At 41.2% G+C, this 18,078-nt stretch overlaps 1 protein-coding gene across 19 annotated transcripts in view; it reads right to left on the bottom strand.

The window, feature by feature from the left end:
• The window catches only part of LOC135093273 (ATP-dependent 6-phosphofructokinase-like), a 62,706-nt gene that overhangs the window by 35,313 nt on the left and 9,315 nt on the right, over nt 1-18,078 (bottom strand). For 7 of the 19 annotated variants that reach the window (XM_063992377.1, XM_063992376.1, XM_063992380.1 and 4 more), the window contains exon 1: nt 13,217-13,330. The exons of 1 other annotated variant lie outside the window; for it this stretch is intronic. In XM_063992377.1, the coding sequence (XP_063848447.1) occupies nt 13,217-13,315 (99 nt within the window). In that variant the 5' untranslated portion in view covers nt 13,316-13,330. Of the gene's footprint in view, nt 1-2,930; nt 3,033-5,464; nt 5,600-6,210; nt 6,237-6,451; nt 6,537-13,191; nt 13,331-14,084; nt 14,105-18,078 lie in introns of those variants that run through there. 11 more of the 19 variants (XM_063992379.1, XM_063992395.1, XM_063992391.1 and 8 more) reach the window with 10 other exon arrangements.

The following is an 18,078-nucleotide window of genomic DNA, read 5'->3' as shown; positions in this document are numbered from 1 at the left end:
ACAAATTACACTCAACTACACCAGTGGAAGTAAAGGAAAAGAACAGAAAAGAAAAATAAATAAATAATAGAATTGGATTTCACACCAAACAAAACTCCCCTGGTGGACAACTGAGGGACATTTGGGTTCACAAGGAGCAATACTGCAAGAAACTGTGGGGAGGGGGGAGGGACAGCACACCATAGTCAGGGGGTACAAAGGAAAGAGGAAGAGGAGGAGGAGGAGGAGGAGGAGGAGGAGGAGGAGGAAGAGGAGGAGGAGGAGGAGGAGGAGGAGGAGGAGGAGGAGGAGGAGGAGGGGGAGTGCCTTGCATTGGAGCACAGCCAGTTGGGTCAGCAAAGAGACAAGGATGAAAGAAAGCACAAGAATAAAAGATAAAGAGGGGATTATAAGTCAGGCATAGAGGCTGCATGAATGAAAGGGAGGAGGAGGAGGAGGAGGAGGAGGAGGAGGAGGAGGAGGAGGAGAGAGAGAGAGAGAGAGAGAGAGAGAGAGAGAGAGAGAGAGAGAGAGAGAGAGAGAGAGAGAGAGAGAGAGAGAGAGAGAGAGAGAGAGAGAGAGAGAGAGAGAGAGAGAGAGAGAGAGAGAGAGAGAGAGAGAGAGAGACTGGGGGGAAGGAAAAGGGGGAAGGAGGTAAGTCACAAATACATGTCTGCTAACACTGACAGACCTCAAACATAATGCAGGGTGGTCATCTTTCCTGTTCCTGCTGATACCATTAACAGCAATGTGTGCAAAATGGAGTGGAAAGTGACAGAGTGATAGAGGAACTGCCATTGGTAAGGTAAAGCTAGATTTAATTTCCTGACCTATCCTTGTATCTAGAATGAGCTAACACATCCATCAAGTTACAATGTTCTCTTCCTCAAAGCAGATCTTTGTGGAGACTGAAGTTCAAGTATTTCAAGAACAAAGCTTTTTTTTTTTTTATGATGTTACTTTGCTTGTGATGGTGATCTTATCAGTTGTGTTGTTACAGTGCTGTTGTCAGGGAGGGTGTTATCAAACACACCACTACCTGCAGATGCAGCAGAACATGGTATTTAGTTTACTCCTATACCAAACACATAATTATTTTACATGATTTAATTTGTTAAGGTGACTTGTAACATCTTTTGCTAATACATATAAGATATATCCTCCTCACACAAGCTATCCCCCAAACTAGTGAGATGACACCTAAGGAGAGACAAAATACCTCAGTGTACTACAATGTAACATTTCTATTTACTGGTATGAAAAAAAGCAACATTAACTGGTCTTCTTGAGCATGAATGATTTATCACTGTCATGTTGCGAGATGAACTGCTGCGTGACTTTTACACAACTGGCAATCATATCACCAACTTCCACTGCTGGTTACATGTCCCATAGCACCTCCTCAGATTAATTACTACAGCCAATGCCATCTTGTGTTGTGTCTGTCACAGGTGGTATTCATCTAATATATACCGATTCCCTTCAAGTGAACCACTAACATGCATCTTTCAGCACTAGCCATGTGTCACTCCCCTTCACTCAACACTTACTCCCACATGGACCCTTACACTGCAGCCATCTTACCAGTAGTCTGTCTTCCATTTGAGAACCTTCCTAATTCTCTCACATACAGTTCTCCCCAGCACTGTATTCATTCTGCATAATCAAGTGGCCATATCAGAAACACCTAATGGTAACTTGGGTATTCCTATATTTCTATCTCCTATACACAGTCTGGAAGCAAACCTCACAGTATACATTAACTGTTTTCCTACACCATTCCATACATCTTGAAGGGATGATCCAGAGAGGAAGAAAAAGAGACCGTTAAGAGGTTAAGAGGTGGAGAGACAAACCACAAGCCACAATTCAGCAACAACTAACACGTGGCCTTGGTAACACCTGCCATGCATGATGTGGGTTTGTGAGTAGTGTGTGGACAAAGGTGCAGCCAAGAATGTTTGCATGCAAGTGTTAACTAAAAAGGAAAATTGTTTAGTAAATATTTGTCATAGCTTTTTAACTTATCTTACAGACTTTCTTAATTAATTAATCAATTAATTTGTGTGTGTGTGTGCGTGTGTGTGTGTGTGTGTGTGTGATTCACCTATGGTCATCTGCTGGTCACCCAGCCAGCTGTTCCCCTACAGAAAGAGCTCATAGTGACTGATCTTTGGGTAGGACTGAGACCACTGACACACCACACACTGGGACAGCGAGGTCACAACCCCTCAGGTTACATCCCGTACCTACTTGCTGCTAGCTGAACAGGGGCTACACATTAAGAGGCTTGCCCATTTGCCTTGCTGCGCCCTGGATTTGAACCCAGGCCTTCTTGGTTGTGAGCTGAGCATGCTAACCACTACACTATGCAGTGTGTGTGTGTGTGTGTGTGTGTGTGTGTGTGTGTGTGTGTGTGTGTAATTCTCCCACAGTGTTTAGGATCACAAACTGGACTTGTGATTACCAACAAAGAACTTGTATTACTTCCCCAAAAGGGATGAGAGCCAAGAGCTCCTTTGATCTGATCTATCACCACCATAAAACTTGAAAAATATTAATAAATACAGTTCTTTTTTTTTTTTTTTTGTGTGTGTGTGTGTGTGTGTGTGTGTGTGTGTGTGTGTGTGTGTGTGTGTGTGTGTGTGTGTGTGTGTGTGTGTGTGTGTGTGTGTGTGTGTGTGTGTGTGTGTGTGAATGTAATGTTTGAAAAGATGAAAAACAAAAATGAACACCACAAGAGCTTCAAAGAGGTGATGAAGATAAAAGTACAAAGTACAGCAAAATCAAGGACTGTCTTGACCTGGACAGTGAGTAACGGACCCATGCAAACAAAACGCAACATTCACCGCAGAGAGGAAATAAGAGAACTCAAGGAGGAAGTCAAGAGGTCACTCCATGCTGGGAAGGTGGCTCGGGGAGGCAACACAGCCACTGAACCGCCTCTTTACCGGAGGAAACACTTTCTGGAGCTCCTCACGGGACAGTTTGGCGCGCTCAAGCTTTTCCCGCAACTGATCCACCAACTGAAGCTCCATTGTGTGTTACTGATAAGCTCCAGCGAGAGGTCAAGAGTGAGGCAACAAAGAGAGGGAGGGAGATAAAAGGGGCTGAAAAGGGTGCAGATTAATAACTCTCCTTCACTGTGCAGGTGTGTTGACATCAGTGCGTGCTGATTTTCATGGCTTAGTTTTTAGATGATCAGTATATTTATATTTTCATCATGAACAATATTTCATGCAAAAAAAAAAAAATAAAATAAAATAATAATAATAATAATAAAAAAAAATAATAAAATAAATAAATAAAAATAAAATAAATAAATAAACAAATAAGAAAAACGTTAATGTTTAAATAAAAATAGCAGGTTGAATAAAAAGAGCATAATGTACGTACATTAATGTAGTGGTCATCATCCACATTTGTTACCATTAATTTACATAATGCTTGTTTATTTACTGATGTATTTACTACACTGGAACAAAATGTGCAATATCACGTGCTTCTGAATGCAACCACTGGCATGAAGATCTAATTCAGCTGAATGAACTGCCACAAAGATGCACACTGGCAGCTGGTGACAGTTACTGTGATCTGATAATGCACTTCCATGCAAAAACCACAAGAACACTTTAGACATCCCTTGCCAATTACATGTGACCACTACATTATAAGTTCAGCACAATAAATCAACCTTAAAAAAATTCATTCACACACACACACAAACACACACACACTAAAAAAATAAATAAGTACAAATAAATACATAAATACATAAAATAAGCAAATATAAAAAAAAAATTACCAAGAATATATAAAATAAACTGCGAACAGCTATTTAATCAAAGCAATAAAATAAGAGAGACAATAACCTTTACATAAGATGGCAGATTTTTCCCATAGTAATTTGGAGTACTAAGCAAGCATGACCACCACCACCACCTCCACCATCTCCAGGCAACCCCCTAAATACTCCGCCACTACAAGAAGTTCCCCCAACAGTGTATTCTGGAGTGAGGCAAGTGAAAAGTCTGAGGCTTGAGGGGCACTCTGAAGACTGTCCTGTGGCGCAGTGACCTGATACACACACACAAAAAAAAAAGAAAAAAAAAAAAAAAAAAAAAATAAATAAATAAATAAATAAAATAAAAGAAAAGAAAAAGAAAGAAAAAAATAAAAATAAAAAAATACAGAAAGGTTCCACAGGTGTTGGCGCTGGAGACACTGCCACTTGTCTGACTTGCTCTGCACCCTTTCACTGTTCCACACTTCCTCAGCAAGTCTAAAACCTAACCTGATCTCACCTAACTCAACTTGATCTAATCTTAATCAGTAGGTCCTGACCAATTTGGCAGCTTCAGTAACAAATATACAATGATATTGAATCAAAACATAAATTTCTATTTGGTTCAAGAAAAAAATGATTACTGGAGAGCAGTGTCCCTTAACCTTCTAACCTTAGCACCCCCTATTGTCAAGGCAAGGCAGTGCAGCACCCAAAACATGTACCACAAAAGCTTAGTGATATAGACTTCCTATTAAAGTGTGGAATGTTTGTACAAATTAAGTGTTTTTCATCATGTTAAAATGAATTAACACAGTTTATCATCTGACACTGTACTGCCATATATACAGTATTTCCTAGCATCCCAGGTTAAGAAACACTGTTGTTGAATACATAATGATCCAAAGGAAATTGAGAAAAGCTAAGCTATAATGGCTATGGATTGTACCAACTACTGCAGAACAATGAAATATAGAGCTGCTGACAATGGAAAACATTCTGTAATTCATTACTCATGTAATGATGCTTACAAAACCCCCATGATATTATGAACAGTCTACAGAAAGACATTAACACTCATATAGCTACTCTGTCACATGTGGCAGAATACCCTCTATGTGTGCATCTTTCTTGAAACTGACACTACACCAACACTAACAATGATAAAAATCTATTTGTATGATAAGACCACTCTCAATTCGTCACTAATATCATATACAAATGTTCAATGTAATTGAAAATATGTCAGAAGGTAAAGGAAATAATTTGTAAGACAGCAATATCAAGGTTGGGGGAAAGAAAAAAAAAAGTAAAGCAATTCTGAAGCAATTGTACAGCAATTCACAAGCTTGAAGCTGCCTGTTACAGTGATAGGTCTGATTGTGTTAGGTCAGGTTAGACAGAATATATTGATTTTATTAATTTTGGGAGCAGTCACAAGCAACTTGGTTTGGCACCAGGATTTGGTTTCAGGACACAATCCTATTACCATTTCTAGAACTACCATAGTGTATGAAGATCTAAATGTAGCTTATGCAAAAGAAAAATTGCACTGTGTATTATCTTGCAAAACAAACCTCTTGATTTGTCATTACCTAAACATTAAAACACTGCAAGCACAGACAATACATAATGTTACATAATGTAACAAGTCACCCTTATGGGCCACACCACACAGCATGCCCAGGCACCAACACTCACATAAACACACAGATTCAGCACCTTCCACTCTGCTCCTGTCTGTTGGTTCCTTAAGGCAGTGTCCCTGCCACAGAGGATCACTGGTGACAGTCAAGGATGATCACAACTGCCCCGCCTAGGAGTGACTGGCTGTAGGTGACTCAAGACACTGCCCCTCCCCTTCACCTGACCCCTCAAGGTGACCCCTGCATGTCCCACATCTCCCTTACATTGCCACTGAATCCATAAATAGGCCGACAAGTTTAAAACTCAGTCATGTCTGATATATTATGTGATCATCATGACAACCTCCAGTAGACACTTGGTCATAAATCAATACCTCTCCTCAAATACTTCTCATTGCTTTGCTGGGGGAACTTCCTGAGAATGCGGGTCTGTCTGGGAAGCGCGGGAGTCTGGCTCACCGCCGTGTCATTTCACCACCGGGCTGCCATGCAACCTTTAACTACCCCATCGATAGAAATGATACAGATGAGAAAAAGTCAATAAAATCAATCAGTAATGAACCAACAAGGACATCATCCCCTGTAACACTAACGCACACACGTACACGCACACGTATTCACTGCCAAGGTCTCTGTCAAATTCTCAAGCAAGAACAATGCATTTACATCCAGTCACCGCTGCCTCCATACCTACCGAGTACACGGTGACCTACGTGACCTAACCCGCGACTACCACCTCATGACAACCTCGCCCGGCACCACACAGGGGTCACATGCCGCACAGATGCCCTCCACACTCACCCTGGCCTCCACAGTACACAGGTGACTCCCTCAACCGGTGGAAATTTGGCGAGGAAAGTAGAATCTAAATATAACTTGGCGCGAGTGTTCCCAGTGCCGCCCGCAGCCCAAGACTCAGCTAAGCACAGGCCCCGGCACCTCCACGCCCCTGCCCTCACACAGCAGGCCCTAGTGAAGCTACAGTAATGTCTAGGATAATCAGATAAGTGTTCATTAACCTAAATGGATAAAACTTGCTCACCTCCTTCCCCACTGACTTCCCCGAGGACACTAAAGGTGACCTTGAGAGATGCTGCAGCTGTCTGGTGTGCGCAAGATAGCTGCCACCTCTGCCTACCGTCACAATTATGTCCTGTTTTTTTTAAGGTTATAGGTGCCTTTTCTAGCCTTTTCACTGCAAAGGCATAAGACATGGACTTTGTTATAATCAGTAGGTTGATACAAATAGTCTTGCTAGATACGAGAGGTGTAGGTTTAATTGCAAGTTTTTGTGCGGGGTGGAGTGTGTTTAGCGCCGCCCTATGATGCAATACTTGTCGTCACTCCCAGCAACGGTACCATAGGGCAGACCTCGCTTTTCATCCACTGATCCAGACACTCATCATTCAGCTCAGACACTCAGGCGCTTATCCGATGAGATAATGCAGAGACGGGTAGTTATACCTGAGTATGTTCAGCTTTAGAGTCACTGTATCATGACGTCTTAGAGAGAGAGAAAAAAAAATTATATATATATATATATATATATATATATATATATATATATATATATATATATATATATATATATATATATATATATATATATATATATATATATATATATATATATATATAAGAATAAGAAAGTACACACGGACAAAGGAAATTGGAGTGACAATAATGACGGTAATAAAACGTGCATATCATCACGTCTTTCTATAATGCAGGTCAAAAAAAAAAAGCAGTTCAATGATATCTTCCCACCAGCTCATAGTGACTGACAAGGAGGAAATCCTGAAAAACCGGACACACACGCACACACACACACACACACACACGTATGTACCCTCTCACGTTGTAGCACAGTATGTTGCAATCCATAGTAATTTCCTACAGAATTTTGATTTTCTTACGTAGCACTTCTGCATATAAAATCTTTTTGGACTTTCTTCAAGGCTATTTTGAGAAACTATATGAATGAGTAATCAGGTTCTCATGTGTAATAACTGCTGATCACCAGAATCATAGGAACACCCTTGAATACACACAAATAACTGTCAGGCCTGTTAGAGATAAATATGATCAGAGAGAGAATACGGTTTAAGCACTGAAGTCTATGACCACAGCAAATTGTTCCCCCAGCAGGGAGGGGTTTTGCTACGATTGGAAGCTGTCTGCATCTCAGGGATACTCAGGCATATGCCATCAACATGCTGCAGGGCTCACAAAGGAGGAGAAGTACTACCTCACCACCCTCATCCCTCAGGGACTCATTCTTTAACACTTCGGCGCCTTATCTCGACTATTTTTAGCAGGTTCTTTATTGTGGAACTTGCAGGGATTTTCAAGGACGTTTTCATGATTCCAGTGACAGTTCTTTATAGGCTCCAGTGGAAATCAGTGGTGCTTTCAGGGATATTTCAACGATAATGATGATAGATAACCTTACACGAGGACTTACATATCATCCAAGTGAATCCGACCAATCATCTATGTGGCCTTTAAAAATACGGAATAACAAAGCATTTCAAAATAAGGGCTCAGCGGGTGTGCTGAAATCCTATATTAGCATCAAGGACCCACAAGGAGATATGAGAAATGCTTAACGTGGACTATGTAACACTACTTGACATTAGTAAGTGCCAGTCACTCGTATAAAGGATCCACTGTTGAGAGAGAGAGAGAGAGAGAGAGAGAGAGAGAGAGAGCCACTTCATTGCGACACACTACTCCTTGACCAATCATAAGCCATTTCTCTTGACATTACCGTCCTCTTCAATGTCAGTACAATATTTGGCTGATGCTTCGAGATTGGGAGATTACACTTCAGCTATGCCCAAGGAAATGCATTATCAAACACTTTCCAAGCTGAAGATGTAATAGCGAAATCTAAAAAAAGCTTTCGCGTCTTATTATTTTGATAACTCTTCACAGGTTCTATAGAATGAAAGTTACGGAGGTTTTCAAGACATTCCTGAGATAGTTTAACAATGATTCTGTATTGTTAGTGAAAAAAAAAACGTCCATAAAAACTGGACTAGTCATCTCATTGGCCTCTTAGAATGGTTATTATCAGAATACAGTTTCAAAATGTGGCCACTGACTGAATTACACATTGTGGCTAGTTTTTTTTGACACTGGCTAACGTAGAGTGTGGTGTGTAGGCAGACAGCTTGGTTAGGACATCAAAGTTCTGTTGCCGTTTGAAATTCACTTTTATTAACTTATATGGATGTTCTTTTTGACGGTATTATGACACACACACACACACACGCACACCGCGTAGCGTAGTGCTTATAGCACGCTCAGCGAGGCAAATGGGAGAGCCTCTTAATGTGCATCCCTTGTTCACCTAGCAGCAAGTAAGTATGGGCTGTAACCCGAGGGGTTGTGACCTCGCTGTCCCGGTGTGTGGTGTGTCAGTGGTCTCAGTCCTATCCAAAGATCAGTCACTATGAGCTCTGACCTCTCTCCGAGGGGGAACGGCTGGATGGGTGACCAGCAGATGACCGTAGGTGAATCACACACACACACACACACACACACACACACAGAAAAACAGCACTCCCTATTTTCACTCTGATTTATTTATGTTTTTAAATACATGTAACTAATGAAGACAAAACACATTATTAAGATGGAATAGAAGTACGGATGATTCTCTCTCTCTCTCTCTCTCTCTCTCTCTCTCTCTCTCTCTCTCTCTCTCTCTCTCTCTCTCTCTCTCTCTCTCTTTGTGTGCGATTACTGAAGCCACAAAATATCAAGAGTAGCGGTAGGACATCTCAAGGTCAACCAAAGGCGCATTTCTGTGAGACGGATTGCAACATTCACTTCACGCACGCCTTGGACCCGTGTCCCTAGACGCTTTGTTCCCTCATGGGCACTGTTTTCAAAGGTCTGAGAGATTATTAGGAGGGTTCTCATGGGTATTTTTCTCATTGGGGATGCAGTATTCTTATTAAACTATCACTGAGTCATGAAAGCAACTGGAAGATCTTACGTAATACCTTTCACTACAGCTGGCAAATAAGTATAGTACATTTGAGAATGCGGTTCCCAGTGAGCCAGTGACCGTCTTGGCTCGACTGTATACAAGTGTTGCGTGTTTCGTGTTCCATGTGTTCTCCTGAGCATTTTCCTGTCTCATGAGTTCATATGTATATATATATATCAAATTATGAAATCCATTGTTATGCATTCCCGCCTGTTCATTTGGTATAATAGTGTAGTGTGCATTTTGTCTTGCGCTCTTTGCGTTCTCAAGATGCTTAACAGTAGCTCCCGATCTGAATGTGCTCGCTGCGTGCTTCACTGCCTTTCCGCGGCCTCGCTACCCAAGACTTCCTGCTCATTGTCATCCTTATTCTGTCCACTTCACTAATGCGAAAGTTAACCAATGTCTTCACTCTTTTACCCTTTCTACTGATAAACTATGGAACGGTCTGCTTTTTTTTTTTTTTTTCTCTCTCCCACTTACGATTTAAACGGTTTCAAGACACCTCTGGATTGCTGATTTTTTATTTATTAACTATTTCCTCTTACAAAGGCTTTTTGGGAGCAGTGACTTGAGCGGACACTTATTTTTTTTCGGGAAGGGGGTTGGGGGGCGGGGAGGGAAGAGGCGTAGGAGGCTAGTTAGTTTCCTTGACTTTAATGGTTTTCATACGACTTCCGTGCTGCAATGGCTCACACCCCTAACACTAAAATGTATTCGTGTAATGCCATGTTATTTCTATTTCTTGCACTAACGCTCTCTCCTCAGGTCGACAGCCCGGGATTACTATAACACAGCAAAGTCTTCCTGCGTGGTGGTGTGTTGGAAGCACTGAGCAGCTTGTGTGTGCTTGGGTTACGTGCACCGCTGAGTAACTGGAGGCAGAGAACACCCCGAAATTATCTCAGGACCTCCCGATTGTTTGGTTCCGACGTCTGAGGCCCTGTGCTTCAAGTCTCCTGTCAGGGGTTCAGTCCCTGGCCAGGGCGCCTCTCACGGCTGTTAGGCCTGTAGAGAAACGTTTTGCTCTCACCACGACTGTTTTCAAAGGTCACAGAGATGATTAGCCGGGCTGTCAAAGAGTGTTTTTCCTGTTGATAATGTAGAAATCTTGTTGATCTGTCTCTAGAACCGTATAAACACTTAAAGACCGGCGTAACTCCAATCATAGCCTTTTGAAAGTAGTTTGGGTGCGGCGCAGAAACGTTTCAGTGTATGGTCCTTTATCTCCCCTCGGAAGGATCTCTCGGTGTTTTTTTATGACGTTGCTCCATGCGCCGTAATGATGTGTCCCGGCATGGCTGGCCGCAGAGGGAGAGCACGTAACCATGTATATATATTTGTTAAGATAAGCAATATCGCAATATCTCTTTCTGATTGGAAGTGATTGCATCAAATATTTCCGGAATCAGTGCAATATCAAGCAACACCGTTAGGCTCGTGGGAAAGCCGTGACGTGACAGATGAACGACGTGATGTATCACAGGACCCGCACTGTTCTCGAACGCCTTGTTCTCTCTCCACGACTATTTTCAGAGGCGATTGAGATAACTGGTCGCGTTCTCATAGGTGCCTCTTCCCAACAATGATGCAGAATCTTTATTAAACTTTCACTTAAACCATGAAAACATCCCAGGAAGCCCCCAAAATGTTCCCCACCACCTGTTTATTTTCCTGATGGCCTCAACGTCCACTAGGGTGTTGAGAGGTGGTCGTGATAGGGAACCGTTACGTTTGGGAATGTTGCCTCCGGTAAATTACTATTGAGAGAAGCTTAAGTGATGAAAACGCAAAAAATTAATGTTATTTTTTCTTCTTTTTTATCTGATGATTAACATTTTTCTAGATTTTCAAAATTTCATTTTTTTTATTTATTTATTTACTTTTTTTTCCCCTGTATTTTTTGTATATACCTGATTAGAGTCTCCCCAATACTCGTGTATGTGAAAAGGCCTGACTGCTGACTGCTGCTCGTGTTGGCTTGCAGTGTATTATTGCCCCATGGATCCTGCCTTCCTCTGCTCCCTTACCGCCAGCCATTCCAGTCAGCCACTACATTCACCCATTGCTCCTTACTCTGATCTACTCATCGCGGCTTGCAGGGAGTGGTGTTGGATTTGTGTCTGATTTGTATTGAATTTCTCTGTGATACTTTCTTGCGTTTCTTACATGCACTTAGTGTCTACGTAGCGTATCCCAGCTTACTGGCGAGTTCACTTCTTATCATTACGAAATTAGCTTGTGATAAAATATGCATGTATGTACCAAAAAGAAAATCAATAATAATAGTAATAATAATAATGATAATGATAATAATTTTCAGACATTCAGACAAATTGGGGGGGGAGGGGTTGGAAGGTGAGAGAAACACAGGTGTTGGGATGTTTATTTCCTGACCGGTTTCGTCCAAAGCTTCTTCAGGGGAACAGTTCCCCTGAAGAAGCCTTGGGCGAAACCTGTCGGGAAATAAATTCGCATCCCAACACCTGTGCTTCTCTCACCTTCTCCCCCAATAATAATAATAATAATAATAATAATAATAATAATAATAATAATAAATAGTAGTAGTAATGATAATAATAATAGTAAAATACTACTACTACTACTGCTACTACTACTACTACTACTACTACTACTACTACTACTACTACTACTAATAATAATAATAATAATCTGATGCTCATTCCTGCATCTCACACAATTTTACTTTTTTTTTATTACTTATTTAACAATTTTCTAAGATTATCAATACTTTACTTTTCTTTTTAGTTGATATTATCAGGATTTTCTTCAGTGTATTTTCTCTATGTAATGAACGTGATTATATTTACAGTCACTCAGCCTGACACAGCAATCCTTCCTTTCTTCGGTATCAGAGTACTACATGTTCCTCTGCTGCCTTCAGTATCATTAACATTCTCCTCAGTGTCTGTCCGTCACGCAATGCAGGGGTTGTTATGCACACTCACAACATTCCTTCGTTTCCTTAATATCGATACATTTTCTTTCTTTTCTATCTTTAGTTTCCCATGTCAGTATTTATCTGAATATATTTCCTTCTTTACGTAACGGAAAATATACAGTTTATACTTACAATACTTCTTTGTTTCTTTGGAATTGGTAATAACTTTCCTTCCTCTCCTGCCTTTACTTTATGTTGTCAGTACTTTCCTTAGTTCATTTTCCGTATGTGATAAAAAAAAAAAAAAATTACTCACACAATATTCACGTATCTTTGATCTGATACTTTATACTCAAAATCTGACCACGAATAAATTCAATTCAGTTCATTTCAATTCAGTTCCATTCAATCAATACATTTCTTCCTTTCCCTTCTTTAGTTACGTTAGCAGTATTCCCCTTAGTTCATTTTCCTTAATATATAATGAAATGTTAATGCATACACAATATTCTTTCGTCTCTTTTGATATCGACTTTACTTCCTCTCCAACGTTTAGTTCATAGTTTCAGAACTTCCTTTACTTTATTTTCCGTATTTAATGAAAGGAAATACAATTTACACACACGGTACCTCTTCGTTTCCTGAGCTACACGTGTCCTTCTCTCCTACGTTTTAGTTCATAGTGTCATTTACATTTTTCTTTTAGTTCATGTCCTTATGTCCTTACGTAACTCACAATACTTTCTCATTTTCTGAGCTACACATTTTCCCCTCTCCTACGCTTTAAATTATGTTGTCAGTGGCTTCTCAGCTCATTTTCCTTATGCAACGGACACATTTCTCCTTCATTTCCTGAGCAACACATTTCCTCCTGCCCTACCTTCACTCTCTGTTAGCAGCATTACCCGGGAATCTATATAGTGACAGATGCCTGCAGTCACTCCCCGACGCTCCAGACAAGTCACACACGAGACCCAGCAGGAAGACTGGCCGCAGGTTGCCATCTGGTCGTCTCCATCACTTGACTGATAGCCTCTCTCTCTTATCTCCGTTGACCTGTATACAACACTTTACGAGATTAGGGATCATATTCTGACACACTTCTGCCTGCATCTCGACTACTTTCAATAGGTTCTAGTTCAAATGACAAGGGTTTTTAACTTTTTTTTATGGTTCTAGAGACAGATTAACAAGATTTCTACTTTATTAATAGGAGAAACACTCTTTCTTTATGGTTCTAGTGACAGATTAACAAGATTTCTACTTTATTAATAGGAGAAACACTCTTTCTTTATGGTTCTAGTGACAGATTAACAAGATTTCTACTTTATTAATAGGAGAAACACTCTTTCTTTATGGTTCTAGTGACAGATTAACAAGATTTCTACTTTATTAATAGGAGAAACACTCTTTCTTTATGGTTCTAGTGACAGATTAACAAGATTTCTACTTTATTAATAGGAGAAACACTCTTGAGAACCCGGCTAGTCACCTCTGTGGCTTTTGAAAATAGTCATGATGAGAGACCACAGCGTTTCAGTATACAGGTCATCGGCACTATTGTAATCTTATATTAAGTTTATAAAATTACGCTCATCTTTGGACTTCGTAATTCTCAAGCACTTCTGAATTTAGTTAATGCATTAGTGAATCTCAGCCCTGTCCGTAACTCAGTATTCTCAAAAGTTTCTGAGCTTGTATCGTGACTACTTCGTTAGCTTTAATTTATTTATTAATTTTGACTTATTTTTCATGATTTATTTATTTACTTACTTTTGCGTTGTTTCCTTTATTCCGGTGGTCGTCTAGAAAGATTCTGCTCCATGAATGGGACTGAACATCCGTGAGACTGACTGATCATCGGTGGTCGGATGGAATAAAGTCGTTATCAGATCACATAATAAAACCCGGTCCTCTCTCTCTCTCTCTCTCTCTCTCTCTCTCTCTCTCTCTCTCTCTCTCTCTCTCTCTCTCATTTTACTTACCTATTTATTGTAAAGTAAAAGCGCATTTTTTTCAAATCAATAATGATTATATAAGTTTTGTCGTCTATTTTTTCCTTTCTTTTACGTAACCTAACTTAAATATCACGTGTACCGCCTAGCTAATTCTACAAGTGAAAATACTTATATGTAATGTTGGCTACGGTAATGACTTGCACTATAATTAAGTTTACTACAATACGATTTCTTACTTCTACTCTCTCTCTCTCTCTCTCTCTCTCTCTCTCTCTCTCCTCCTCCTCCCCCTCTTCCTCCTCCCCTCTCTCCTGCCTTTCTTCCTCCCTCCTCCATATCCTCATCTCCTTCCTTCCCTCCCTACCTTCTCTCCCTCTCTTCCTCCTACTCCTTCCTCCCTCTCCCTTCTCCTCCCTTTGTCTTCTCCCTTCTCTTTCATATTTTCCTTTCCTCATTCTCTTGTTTCTATCTCTTCATCCTCTATACCATCAACATTTTCACATTAAAATTACGAAGTTGCTGTGTGTGTGTGTGTGTGTGTGTGTGTGTGTGAACTGACAATAACCCTCAGTAGATAGAAGGGGTTTGGTGTCGTCAGAGTTGTCAGATCAGCTAATTTCTGCTCCGCATTTACCTTCTCACTCCTCCTCCTCCTCCATTATGAAAGTATGGGTGAGACTCCCCCCACACAACTAGCGCTCATTGTTAAAATCTAATAATTTCTAAGGAAGTCAATGTTTTTTTTTCTTTTACGCGTTTTGTGACGTTTTGCAACTTAAAGCGATAAACTGACAGTGATAGTAGTAATGTTAGCAAACGTTGTGACAAATATAACACAGGTGGTAGTGGCAGTGGAAGCGGTGATGGAAGTAAGGAGGGGATGATGTAAATATTTCACACCTTTCTGGCATGTCTACTGCTTACGACTCTCTCTCTCTCTCTCTCTCTCTCTCTCTCTCTCTTCCCATCCGCCTCCTCGTCGCCCTCTTTCTCCTCTTTATCCTCCTCCTCCCATTAATAGCGTAGAGTAGTTACCGGAACAGCCTATAAGAAAAGGCTAGTAATGACCTCAAGATATTTTGCTGTTTGGATCTCCTTTGAATTTCTTTGCATTTTTTTTTTCCATAGCAGGGAGATGATGATGATGATGATGATGATGATGATGATGAGGAGGAGGAGGAGGAGGAGCCAAGAGTAGTAGAATAATAATAAAAAAAGGAAGAAAGGAGAGAGACTTTTCGTGCATATGCTCATTGTGTGGGGAAGAAGGTAAATGAAGGTAAAAGGTGGGGAGGAAGAGAGAGGAGGGAGAAGAGGGCAGGAGGAGAAACAGGAGGAAAGAGAAGGGAGTAGAAGAAATTATTATATATATATATATATATATATATATATATATATATATATATATATATATATATATATATATATATATATATATATATATATATATATATATATATATTAGTTGCTAAACTTCACAAAACAAGATTGAAATAATAACGGTATTATTTCTATATTATCATAAATCACACAAGAGGTGACGGCCGCCTGAACACCACACACTACGCCGCCTGGAGAACTGGGGACGCAGATGGCAAGTCACCTTCGCCCCCCAAAAAACGCAGCTGCTCGTGGTGTCCAGGATGGAGCATGACATCCGCCCCGCTCTCAATGAGGCGCAACTGACGCCTCAGCAGGAGCTGCAGATCCTGTGAGTCACGTTTGACAGCAAGCTGACTTACCAGACACACACAACTCAGCTCGCCAGGTCAGTAACAGGGAAGTTGGCCTGCCTCGAAGGGATGACCGGACTCCTGGACAGCAGGGGACGGGAGCTGCTGCACAAAGCCGAGATCTGCTCCTCTCGAGTTCTCCTGCCTCGCCTGGGGGGGGAGGGGCCCTCCCACCTCGCTGTCCTGGACAAAATTCAGCGGAGGGCAGAACGTCTGATAGAAGATGGTCTTCCCGAGCAGCAAGCCGGCCTCCACAGCCTGCACAGCCTGCAGCACCGCAGTGACGTGGCGGGCCTCACCACCCTATACAAGGAGCAACAGGCACACCACCTGCAGGAACTCCGCTTGCCACCACGCCGCACTGAGGTGCTCACTAGAGCTGTTTCCACGGCACCCTTGGCCCTGGCTACTCCACAGTCTCACTCACCCACCTCCAAAGACAGTTCAAGCAAAAGTATGTGCAGTGGTGGAACAAATTTCTGGCCTCGGACAAGTGCTCGGACGACCTTAGTGTTGCAGCGTGCGGAGGCTAGAAATTCAGTGTTAGTGAACCAGTGGTTCAGTGAAATGCGTGACAGTGACACGGGCGTAGATATTAGAAGTTCGTCCAGTGAGTGACAGTGACACGTCAATAGAGTACGGCATTGGTTGGGCCTCGTGTGCGACAGTGACGCTTTGATACGTGGCAGAGGCTCGGCCTCACGAGTGACAGTGACACTTGTACAGCAAATATAAGATCTTAACTTAGACTGTTGGATGGGTTTTTGGATAGGGGGTACCCAAAATATCTCCTTTAACCTGTACAATCCCCAACATGAAATATGGTGTATTATGTATTAATAAGAGAGAGAGAGAGAGAGAGAGAGAGAGAGAGAGAGAGAGAGAGAGAGAGAGAGGAGAGGTGATGTGTGGGAAGCGAGGTTATGAGCGACACAGGCTCTAATCTGGTAATTGGCCCAGTACAAGGTTTGACAGCGCCGCTAGCCGGGGAATCTCCGGAAAGAAGAACGCTTAAATGCTCTATTCAGAATGATGAGACCAAAGCATTGTGTTTTGGAAACACCACAATACTTGGCGACGTTTCCTCCAGGCGTTGTCACGTCTTCATGGATGACCGAGTGAGGTCACACGGTCAGAGTGACCATGTTAATCCATCGAGCAGGGGTGGGCAGGACTCAGTAACTTGAGTATTCGCGAATCCGAGTCCTGAGGTTGGCGGAGTCGCTGGACTCGTTCCCACACCTGCGCGGTGCCCTTGAAAAATCCTTAAAGTTTAATATTTAAGTATCTTATGATTTAAGAAAGGAAGAGTTGTACTACAATTGGAAAATTATTACAATGAGGTATCTATGGTAAATTTATGTACATGTATTTATTACTGCATTTGTCACGGCGCCCTTCCCCTAACCCTCTGAAGCGGTCAAGACTAGACTGGCTCTTCGCCACGCACATAATAATATATATATATATATATATATATATATATATATATATATATATATATATATATATATATATATATATATATATATATATATATATATATATATATAAAATCTTATTATGACGTCACCAGACATCTACCAATGAACTTGCGAAAAAAAGTGCAGATACATATGGCAACACTAAAACGCTGCTGCGATTGGCCTGCATGAACGAAATTTTTTTCCTTACATTCACACAATTTCATTAATTTTCGATGCTTGGACACCATTCAATCATATATTATACGTTCTATTTCGTATTTACAGAACTTCTGAAACACATTCTTTATTATTATTAGTTTTTATATACATTCTGTGATTTATATATTCAGACACGACATTAATTATTACTCGTGAAGACGTTTAGGACTCTAACAGCAGATTTCGGACTTGGATCTCAGGCAGCCGCGGTGGGCTCGCCAGACTCTGTTCCGGACTGGTGTCTTGCCCAGGGTTACCATCTGTCACTTCCTCTCGCGCCACCTGCCAGGATGGAAACAATCTGTCCCGCTCGCTTTCGTCACCTCCACAGCCGAGAAAAAGAGATTATTTACTCAGTAAATAAGTATTTTTTGGAAGAAAAGGTTATTAG

The sequence above is a fragment of the Scylla paramamosain genome, chromosome 42 (assembly GCF_035594125.1).
Source record: "Scylla paramamosain isolate STU-SP2022 chromosome 42, ASM3559412v1, whole genome shotgun sequence".
In the NCBI taxonomy this organism is placed as follows: domain Eukaryota; kingdom Metazoa; phylum Arthropoda; class Malacostraca; order Decapoda; family Portunidae; genus Scylla; species Scylla paramamosain.
This window is presented reverse-complemented; position numbering and strand designations above follow the sequence as displayed.